Source organism: Zingiber officinale, chromosome 2B (genome assembly GCF_018446385.1).
Source record: "Zingiber officinale cultivar Zhangliang chromosome 2B, Zo_v1.1, whole genome shotgun sequence".
NCBI classification, from domain to species: domain Eukaryota; kingdom Viridiplantae; phylum Streptophyta; class Magnoliopsida; order Zingiberales; family Zingiberaceae; genus Zingiber; species Zingiber officinale.
Genome location: NC_055989.1, coordinates 65225462 through 65237088, shown reverse-complemented (window position 1 = coordinate 65237088; position 11627 = coordinate 65225462). Strand labels below are relative to the sequence as shown.

General features: G+C 42.3%; 1 protein-coding gene across 1 annotated transcript; it reads right to left on the bottom strand.

The window, feature by feature from the left end:
- Positions 1–3672: 3672 nt before the first annotated feature.
- On the bottom strand, positions 3673–9338 carry LOC122045735 (ankyrin repeat protein SKIP35-like). The gene is made up of 4 exons (XM_042606083.1): positions 9187–9338; positions 7732–8707; positions 7105–7537; positions 3673–4733 (listed from the first exon to the last, which is right to left on the bottom strand). Exons 2-4 carry the CDS (start codon positions 8331–8333, stop codon positions 3945–3947), a joined length of 1824 nt encoding a protein of 607 aa, XP_042462017.1. The 5' UTR covers positions 8334–8707; positions 9187–9338; the 3' UTR covers positions 3673–3944.
- Between the last annotated feature and the right edge of the window lie 2289 nt (positions 9339–11627).

Here is an 11627-nt window from a genome sequence, read left to right as displayed (position 1 = left end):
TGGTCAACCAGGTCAACCTTGACCTGAGGGATGTTGCACCAACACCTTTCCTTCTGCTTCTCCTCCAAGTCGGACGCTATGAAGGTGGTGGCCTCCGGTCGGGAAGAGTCAATCTGCACCTCCTCTTTTTCTTCGTAAACCAAAGAAGGTGATTTTTCAGTTATAGCATTTACCTCGACTCGCGACACTTTCTGAGCGGACTTGGCTTCGGCTCGGACCATCTCCACATAGCATCTTCGAGCTGCTAACTGGTCTCCCCGCACCTCCCCTACTTAATCTTCCACCGGGAACTTGATCTTCTGGCAGAAGGTAGAGACGACCGTCCGGAACTCGTTGAGCGCCGGTCGTCCCAAGATAACGTTGTACGCAGAAGGAGCATCAACCACGATGAAGCTGGTGGTCCTTGTCCTTCTGAGCGGCTCCTCGCCCAACGAGATAGCCAGCCGGACCTGGCCGACCGGCAAGACTTTGTTCCCAGTGAACCCGTAGAGGGGGGTCGTCATTGGCAGTAGTTCAGCTCGGTCGATTTACAGTTGGTCGAAGGTCTTTTTGAATATTATGTTGACCGAGCTGCCTGTGTCAATAAAAATGTGATGAATAGTATAGTTGGCTATTACCGCTCGAATGATCAGGGTGTCATCGTGTGGGACTTCAACTCCTTCGAGGTCCCTGGGCCCGAAGCTGATCTCGGGTCCGCTCGCCCTTTCCTGGCTGCAGCCGACCGCATGGATCCTTAGCTGCCTTGCGTGTGCCTTTCTGGCTCTATTGGAGTCTCCGCCGGTCGGGCCTCCGGCAATGATGTTGATCTCGCCCCGAGATGCGTTGCCCCTATTTTCCTCCTCCCGAGTGGAAGGTCGAGGTCGTTCATGCGACACCCGATGGTGGGCTCCGGGCTGCTGACGATGATGTCGCTCGGGGGATCTCCTTTCTATCCTTTGAACGGGGCTCCGTTGTCGATGTTGCCGGTCTGGTGAAGGTGATCGGCGGCGGTAACTCCTTAGCGGGGGATGAGCGATGGGGGGGAGGCTCCGACATTCGCGGGTGTTGTGAGTAGCTGACTGATGAAGTGAACAAAACATTGGGGTACATACCTTCCCCTTGGGCTTGGGCCAATCAGCCGCAACTTGCTGGACAACGTGCGACCGAGTGTGTTGATGAGGACGGGCGGCTTGGGCTCTCGGTCCTCGAGGCGGCTGGTGACTGACAGGCTGCTTCCGCTCGGCGGAAGCTGGTTGGTCACTCAAGGCTTCCTTTCTTCTCGCCGCCTGGGCCTCCTCCACATTGATGTATTCGTTGGTCTTATGCAGCATGTGGTCGTAGTCCCGAGGCGGCTTCCGGATGAGCGAGCGGAAGAAGTCACCGTCCACGAGCCCTTACGTGAATGCGTTCATCATTGTTTCTGAGGTGACCGTTGGAATGTCCATGGCCACCTGGTTGCAGCACTGAATGTACGCTCGGAGCGGCTCCCTCGCACCCTGCTTGATGGCAAACAGATTGACGCTTGTCTTCTGGTGGCGTCTGCTGCTCGCAAAATGATGGAGGAATGCCGTTCGGAATTCCTTGAAACTTGTGATAGATCCGTCCGGCAGTCTCCGAAACCACCGATGCGCCGATCCTGAAAGCGTGGTGAGGAACACTCGGCATTTCACACCATCTGTGTATTGATGCAGAGTGACAGTGTTGTCGAACTTACCCAGATGGTCGTCTGGGTCGGTTGTCCCGTTGTACTCCCCGATAGCAGGGGCACATAATGCTTCGGCAGCGGATCACGCAGGATGGCATCTGAGAACTGCCGGTTGATCCGCTCGGGTGGCGAGTCCGTTCGGGGCGCTTTTCCTTTTCTGACGTCCCGGACGGGTGCTTCGTCCGATGAAGATCCTTTGTCCTGATTAGCTTGCGCTACCTCCGAGGGCGTCTGGAACAGAGCCCGATGAAAAGGTATCGAGGCGGGCGGCACCCCCATCTGGGTGTCGGTCGACCCCTTATTTTGCCCTCATATTGAGAGCTGCTCCTGCCTGTTTTCGGGTGGTGCTCGACCCCCCGAGGCTGATGTCACCTGCTGCGCTGCCCGCTCGGCCTGAGCTTTCTGCTGCTGCTCCACGATTTTTGCTGCTCGCATTTGGATGAGTGCGTCGAGTTCCTCTGGGGAGAGCGTCACCGTGAGTTGGCGTCCAGCTTCTTCCATCGTCTCCACTCGGATTCAAGTGCGTTCTCACAGACAACGCCAATTTGATCCTATCCGAGCGCTGAGTCGACGGACGCTGGGGACGTGTCACGCTCCGCTGTATCCGACTGTTGGTGTAGATCTCCGGCGAACCTGCAAAGAAGCCGAGCCGGGAGGGGTTTCCCGGCGACGGCCCTCCGACGCTCAAGTCAGGCAACGAGAGAGGCAGCGTAACTGTGCCTACAATATAGATTTGCACATACCTTCGTCGACGTCTGGGGTCCTTATATAGGACCCGGGGAGGCGCGGACACGCTTCTCTATGCGTGCACGCTTCCCCAAACTTACCTTAACGAGCCCCTGTCAGAAAAGTACCTCTGGCGCCATTCCGCAATCGTCCGAGCATATCCCGAATGTGACGGTGGAAGCTTCCACCGTACGATCCTGTGTACGGCTCAGCCGCCAACCCTGCTGCCTGTCTGCGGCAAACGCCTCGAGGATGATGTTATCCCCTATCTCCTTTGTCCTCTTGCGCTTCCTGTCTGTTCCAGGGCCGAGCGGTTGGGCCGATCGGCGGGCGTATCACTTCTGAAACCATTTGACTAATTTAGAGTTTCCATTTGACTAATTCTACCTTCATTATCTATTAAAACCTCTCCTGAAACTTGCAATAGTTGAAAGTATCGTTAATTTTCTTAAAACACTGACCAAAGATTTTTGAATCATCGAAGAAGCCGGATCAAACAAGACACTCTGGATGATTTGCAAGTCTAGATCATCAATCACTGTGGAAACAACGATCGCAGTTAGAGATGATGGTGTTGCGGCGACAAATAACTAACAAAGCCAACGGTGAAGATTAGCTTGAGAGTCTTTTGCTTTAGTATCGATGAGTTTCAAGTGAAGAGTGGCGGACGATCAATCAATCAACTAATGCAATAGCGGCATGACGAACCAACAAGATGAACTATAAAATGAGAATGAGAGTAATGTTGAAAAGGAGAGTTTCTTTGTTCTCCGGTTCACAGTGGAATCGTCCCGCTGATAGGCATCAAAAACTGCCCGGGCGAAAGGTCGTGTTGAGTTTTTGCGAATGCAAAGAGATCAAACAGGTTGGCATGACAGTAAGCGAGAAACTGAGCCACATCCCTAACAAGTAACTTTGAATGTTTTATGTTTTCAGCCATTTGAATCAAGAATACACCGATGACCAAACAAGTGTTTTTTCTATATCTGTTCTTCAAAGAGCATAAACTTTGACGAACTTTCAGAATTGCACCTTGTTCAGGAAGAACTTTCCGCAGGAAATGACACAGTGTGTATATCTGAAATTCTTAATGTAAACACGAGAATCGCTAGAGAGATTGCAAAGGCATGCCAAAACATGTCAAAAACCTACTACCCAATGCGATAAATACTCAAACTCAATGCAGCGGGTAACCGAGCGACACATCCATACTCACACATCCATACTCATATCGACGGAACTTGCCAAACAAAGACCACAAGTTATTAACAAAACAGGTGATATATTGCTCCCATATGTATTGCGAAAAGGTAGAAATAACAATGCCCAAAATTACTCTGACGCGCAACTTTCCTACATAAAACGTTCTGGACATCATCAGCGACAATGCAACTCTAGATGCAAAAAAACTCGGACGGGAAAAAAGTGCACAGAGTAAGCAGAGCTGAAGGGCTAGAGCAAAGTCATTTACCGTCCTTTCGGTACCTTGTTCTGTCGGCAATTTACCTATTGACGGGAGCTATGACGATCTGAGTTACAGAAAGAAAGTAGGAAGGTGATCCTCCAAAATTGTGAGAAGCTCTCTTGCCTGGCTATTCCTGTCCACCGGTCTCCCGCCGACCCTGCTAGCTGCCTCCAAAAGCTGCCCTCTCAGTTTCTGCGGCAACAAACAGCCACCCGCCCTCTGACACTCTCGGTACAGAGGTAGGTATGCTATAGCAGTGACCAGGGGCGGAGGCAGATCCCTGAGACAAATGGGCGAGGAACCCCTTCGAAGAATCCTCACACAATTTACAAAGTGGTTCTCGCCATATTTCAGGCCCTCGGTGAAAGCTGCCTCCGACCAATGTTCCTTCAAAAATGCTCGCAGGTCGGGGGATACAGCCTCATCGGAAGACCTAGCAATGCTGTCGGCTACGGCATATGTTGCTGCAGGATCACTGAGGAAATCAATACGGAGAAGGAATGCAACACCGTCTAGAGACCCGCTACTTCTCTCGCCCGCTGCTTTGAGGATCTCGATGCTAAGGGCTGCGAGGACGTGCTGAGGGATGTGAGGGAGAAGGTACGCTGCAATGCCGACATGGCAGCAAGAAGCGGCGGCAGTAAGAGCAAGGCACAGCTCCATGTCCCTACATCCACGTTCGACAAACCATTGAACTACTTGCATGCAGCCACGCTCAGCAGCTCGCATGAGCGGACCCAGGAAGGCTCCGGCATTCCCTTCTTCGACCAAGCACTCCATGGTTCCAATTTTGCAGTAATGCGATGCAAAGCCTAAGGCAAGATCGACATCCACATCCAAGCTGTTCCTTTGAGCAATCTGGGAAGAAAAAAGGAAAAATGAGAATTTAGCAGGGATCATGACGTCAATTGCTCAAGCATAAATCCATCTTGGGAGAAATCAATTCCTAATTCTAAAAGCTACAACAAATTAAGTCAATTCTATGTTTCTAAGAAGTTCACATAGTATTTATGTTTCTCAAAGGATAAATCAAGCAACTCAACAAAGATTTCAGAACCGAAAAGGGAGGGTACATAGAATATTCTAAACACCATAGAGATGCGTATAAACCGACATCCTCAAAATTTTATACCCCGAAGAATGAAGATATATGTCAGAACAAAAACAAAAGGAGAAAACCTGTACGAGAGAATGAATTAGATAGTACCATGTCTTTTTGTCACCTAAAATTCATTGACAGAAAATTCCCTCACATCGAAAAAGTTAGATTATTGTCTAGGGATGATAAAATGTTCCCAAGTATCAATTTTCGTTATGAATCTTTCAATATTTGTTCATTATAAATCTTTTGACATCAGTATCCTTCTCTTTGAAATACATGATTCTGAAATCTCAACTTTATCCCATCAAGTTTAGGTGTTAGATTCATTAATTCAAGCAAAGAAGTCAAATTATTGCCTAAACTATTCAATGAACAGTCAGTCCACCTAAACCATCTAAAGGAATATGTGATACAGTCCATAGTCTAACTTACTACTCAAGATTTATGCTTTTATTTATTTTTCAAAAACAAATTCAATTAATTATTGCATTCTAGATCAATGACCTAGCAAATATTCAACAATGTCAGTTTAGTTACTATGATGCATGACTATTTGACAAGCAATAACATCAGGAGAATAAGGGAATATTTATCGCATTGAAGCCTAAAGCCTAAGTATCAATTACATAAGCCATCAGTCCAATAAGAATTAGACTTATATTTCTTATCCAACCTCTAGAATCAACCATGACGGTGACCTTTCTAGGCTTACAGACTGAAACTATTAAACTGTCTTTCACCCTCAGCATACATATATTTCTTATCCAACCTCTAGAATCAACCATGACTGTGACCTTTCTAGGATTACAGACTAACACTATTAAACTGTCTTTCACCCTCAGCATACATACCGCCTTCAGGCTAACCTCAACCTGTCTTAAGTAATACCTGATCTAGAACCAGTCTTTAATTATATTTTTTGATGGAGTCCTGTAGTCTCTACCTCAATTCAGCAACATTTTGATGTTCTTGAACTACATTTTGTTTATTTCGAGCAGCCATGGTGATAGGTGTATTGCGGATTCATGTTCATGTTACTCTTCAACAATTTGCAATCTTGAGATTGATACCATATTACAGGATTACTTGAACTAACGAAACCAGTAGTTGCCCAACTTGATTAGTGTCTACTATATTCCAAAATATCAGAATGCAAAAGCAAGCATCTAAAATATTATATAAATACTGCAACCCTGGATTAACCATAAAAACAAGAACTTGGCACTGAAACATTCAGTTTGCAGTAGGATTAACATGCTGGTGCTCACAAAAGTATGAATATGATGTAACTCAAAAGAAAGAATGAGCAAGTGCAAATACAGAATCCGTTATGGGCCCAAAGATGTTATTTGGTGATCATTAGGAGTGAGCTCATGGATTAGAGCCTTAAATTCAGTCTTGATTTAATCTTTCACATTTAACATGCAAATTGATAACAAAAGTATGAATATGATAATAGATCAAAGAAAGAATGTGTACGAGTTAGTCCCAATGTCATGAAGAGGTCGCATGAATTGGACTAGTTATCGGTTTAGTTTAACTACTCACACGTATTACTATTTGTGGTTGTTATGGGGCAAGCTCATGGACAAGAGTCTTAAATTCAGTCTTGAACTAACCTTTTAGGTTATCGTTCGAGGTTGTTATGGCTGAATAAGCAATTGCAAGTGTCAAGTTGAAATCCTACAAATGAATACTCTATGAAATGAAAATAAATCAGTATGTGTTTGACTAAAATCATAATTGTGTATCAACTAGTTATCTGGTGTTCTCTCCCACGAATGCTATGGGATCTCGACTTCTCTTCCTCATCAACAAGCTGCATCTATTCCTTGACCATGGCAACAGATCATGCTCCTTTGATTCAGTTTTTTTATTTAATCTTGCATGTATATTAGATGAGGAAGAAGTCGTGTGTTACGATGCATTCCAAATGCATAATCTAGATCTGACGATTCCATTTATCACTTTCACCTGTAGCAATCATTTATGTCCGATTGTTCCTTTACCTCATTACAACTTTCTGCTTAAATTAGAAAATATTTCAACTGTTATGAAACAACAGAATAAGATATGTAGCAGTTAACACGACAAAATTTATTTCCCAAGACAGAGGTAGATAATTACCTGCAGCAAAATTCTTACAAGCTCTGTACTTCCAAATCTCGATGCTTCAAGAAAGCATTGGTTTACATTATCTGCACCACCCTCAACGAGCATTCCTAGTAATCCCTGTATGACAGTTGCCGAAATTCCAGATGCCCAACCAGAGTCAAATGAGCTAGAGAAGAGAGTCAGAGGGAAACATGCAGCATCAAAAGCTTCTGTAAAATCCTTTCCAGTGAGGCTGTTGCCAGCAAGATCTAAAAAGGTCCTAAATGCTGACAATTGGAGTTGGAGTTCCAGAATTGTGCTGTGGTTCCTTCTACCCTTGTTCTCCTGGCACCGAGAGTGGATTCCTATGCACTTCAAGGCCCATTCTGTGAACTTTTGGACCTTCACACTGGCTTCTGCTTTCAGAACCTCATCACCATGACATTCTTGAAGTCGTTCATGCAACCTGACAAAAAGGATGAAATGAGAACTAGTTCACCATGCATAGATCATGGTTTAACTACAAGAGAAACGAGAATATATCTCTATGTCTACAAATTCAAAAGCAAGAACTAAGTCAAATTTTCAAAGAGATTATGTGAAGAGAAATAACAATTTGCATCTAGGAACAGAAAGACTATGGGAGACATGGTCCTTCACCTTTGGGCCATAATACCGACTGTATCAGACAAACTCATTGTTCTACTCTGACACGCAGAAACACACGAAGCAAGAAACGATGTTCGGAGGGCTGCCCTTGTGAAGTCATTTGCTCCATTCTCGACAATTTTCTTAATCAGACCTGTAATGCCACTCAATTCTTGCCTAGTGGTCAAGAACCATATGGAGTCTAAAGCTATACACAACATATCATTTAGAGTTTGTGGATCTGCCACCAGAATCAGGTCCTCAGCGAGCTTTAAATCCTGAGAACTCACTGCTCCCTGAAACATACGACCAAGCTCAATTCTATCCTGCCTGCTGAGTTTCTTTTCTTGCTTATTTTTATCCTTCTTTCGAACCTCAGATTCCTCCATCAATTCAGAGGCTCTAGATCTGCCAATACTAGTGCCTCGGATATGGCCTTTGCAGACCAGAGGAGCCTCCCTTGAGAAAATCGCATCGCTTCCCTCGCCCTTGTCGCCCTCCATGGCGTGATCCATTTCCATCTCCGAGAAGAAGGCATCCTCTGGTTGGCAATCTTTCACCAAATGCATCGGCTCCTTCTCATCCACCATTAGGGTCTTGCTTTCATCCTCCATTTTTGCAACAGCAACCAAGTTTTTAGCTCCTTTTCCCAAACAAAAATGAAACAGTCAGAACCAAATCCTGTTCTTTCAATCAGAACGAGCATTTGCTGAAGCACCAAATCAGCCCCTTTCAAGATGAACCAAAAATAAAGGGCAATCTTTGATGATTTCTGCCTTAAAAAAACGTCCTGTTTAAAGATCCACCTCAAGTGCAGAAAAGGCTTGAAATTCTGCAACTGATTTCCCTTCTCTTCATGAATCCGGCATCACAGACGCAAAACCATGCCAACTTCAACAAAAATGAGGTGAAGAAGCGGTAGCATGGAACACAGAGCTCTCAAACCCTAATACGTTTGAAATCTAACAAGCTAAATCCACAACAGCACCTGTAAAATACAAAAACACACAGAAATAAAAGGCCTGAAACAAGAATCGGATCCATTTCACAGACCACCACCACCCCCATACACATAAACAATCTTACAAAAAATGATCTTTCAAAAAGACGAATCCATGACAGCACCAGAGAGAATCCAAAACCATTTCAAAGAAAAAATTCCATTGCAGAAAATGGCAAAAATATACCAATCGCCACCCAAAACAATGATCAATTCACAATCACCACCAAATAGCACCCAACGCACCGATCAAAAATGGATTTTCCCGACGAAAACATCCACAACCAAACCATCGCGCAGAAAAACCAACAGAAAGAACCGATTTTTACCGCCGGATGAATGGGGGAAAAGGGGCGGGCGGTCGCAACGAAAAGCGATTGCAAAGGGCCAAACGAGATCGACGAAGGAACAACAAAAAAAGGCAGAAACACAATAATATCGAGAGAAAGAAGGGCAAGGAAACCAACCTTCAGGGCCTCAGGCCAGAGAAGAAGACGGAGAGAGAGGGAGGGAGAGAGAGAGGGAGGGAGAGAGCTCAGTTGCCAGGGTCCATGGAAGATAGAGAACTCCTTCCTCTTGGAGATGGAAAAGAGGCCCTTTTTATTATTGCTTTGCCTTCTTTATTAATTACCAGCCACTTGAAATAGACATAAATTTAGAAGAGAAAGGGTTTTTTTTTTAAAAAAAATAATTTTATTTTTTTATTCGATATGTGATAATAATAATAATAATAATAATAATAATAATTTTTATTTATATGAAATAAATTTGAATATATGAAAAAGAATAAAAATGATAACTTGTGTTGCATCATTTTTATGACCAATAAATAATGGAAGAAGAAAAAACTTGAGAGAGAAAGGGAGAGGGAGACAAAGGAGAGAGAGTGGCATAATTAATATTGTTTGTATATGAGAAAAAAATCATTAAAAAAAAAGTATGATTCCCTAATTTTTTATTTATTTTATTATCAAGAATAAAGTAAAATATTTTAATTTTAAATAAGAGTATTTGGATTAAACATGGGGGAATATTTTTTTATAATAATAATAAATATTTTAACATTTTATTTATTTAACCTCTCGTGAAAGTGAGAGTCACCACTGTGGGAGATCCCACCATCCAAGAAATAATTCATTTTTTCCCCATGGTGGGCCCAAGTCGTTGGGTACTACTGGCCCACCTCAATCATTGGAATAGTTTCAACATTTCTCCTTCTCTTAAAATAGAATTTCATTTATTTATTTTCTTTAATGTATTTTTATTTTCAAAAATGGAAAAGATTTTTTTATTGTTAATGTCATAAAAATACCAAAATCTCTTTTTTTTTCATTATAAATTTTAATACTATTATATAACAGTTTGGTTAGAGTTTTATGTCTGGTAACAATTTTACTTAGCTCTTGAAGCAATTTGATCAAAATTATCATAATTGTCAGCTATATATATAGTTTAAATGTCGTTAATTTAGTGAATTTAATTTGATAACTCAATCTATCGAACGAGATAATAGCTAAGGAGTAATGGTATAATAGTTAGACTCTTTAATGAAGGGATTTAAGATTTTAGTCTGATATTTCCATAAGATTAATGGAGTCAAGTCTGGAATTGGTTTTTAAACAGCTAGATACTTAAATTCCAAAAAAACAAGATGATAATTTAAGAGACTAGATTCTTTGATCCGTAGTCCTACTCCTTTCATAGTCCCTCTGTAATTTGCACGTTTGATCGTGGTCTGAATTCGATCAAAATTAACTACGATCTCTCCTAATTCATCTTCCCACCTAGGTTATAGTTTTGGATTAAGTCAAGTAACCGAAGGTCGCCGACGGTTTGCGGACTTTATGGTGCTGAGCAGGGGACGGTCCGGCCACCGCCAGTGGCATCTGACCTCCTGGCTAGACCTAAAACTATAACCTAAGTAGGAAGATGAACTCAGGGAAGATTGTAGTCAATTTTTGTCAGATTTCAACCGCAATCTAACATGCAAAATTACGGAAGGGATTGGGAATATATTAAGAAATACGGACTAGAGGATCTGGACTAATAACTTAATAGATGACAATATCTCTTATGAAGTTATGATGTGGGTCGACCTCTAACGAGTCGTCTCTTGCCACATTGTCTTATGTCGGTTAGCTTCTACCATGATCGAGTAATCATATAAACTTGTCTGGCGTCTTAGATTCATTTGGCGAAGAACATCGACGTCAACAACAAAAGTGACTAGAAAAAAATTAAAAGGGGAGCCAATGTATATCTTAGTTTGACCCTTTGGATACTCAAGTTAGATCGAGTACAAGAAAAGAGGGTAAAAGAGTAAAAGTAGTTGGGTCTAGTGAATACTTACCCTTCCATGATAAAAGGGTTACCTTATATAGGAAAGGAGAAAATGTTCGAGGATCCTAACAGACACACCTTAGTACTGACATGTCTTCTTCTTTATTCGACACCATTATATTTCTATAATAACTTTTAGGTAACCGGTGCCTCCGTGTTAGGCGTGTAAATAAATCAAACCTCTCGTAAGCTATTCGAAATTCGATTTGATAAAAGTTCGTTTGAACTCATTTACTGAGCTAGGTTCGTTAAGATAAACAAATCAACCTTAAGCTTTATATTATTCGGCTCGTTAACTCGTGAACATGCTTGTTAGTAAGCTCATGAATCAACTTTTAAATGAAAAAAATAATAGTTTTGATATTAAATTTATATATTTTACACTCTACTTATGAAAAATATAGACAAAAATATTAAATTTATTTATTAGAAAAAATTATAAATTTTATAAGAATATTATAATTTTCTCTAAGTATATAATTTAATTTTTAATAAATATTTAAATTTATATTTATTAAGTTCGTTTAGGCTCGATAAAAGCTCAAATAAATTCATGATTAATGAATAT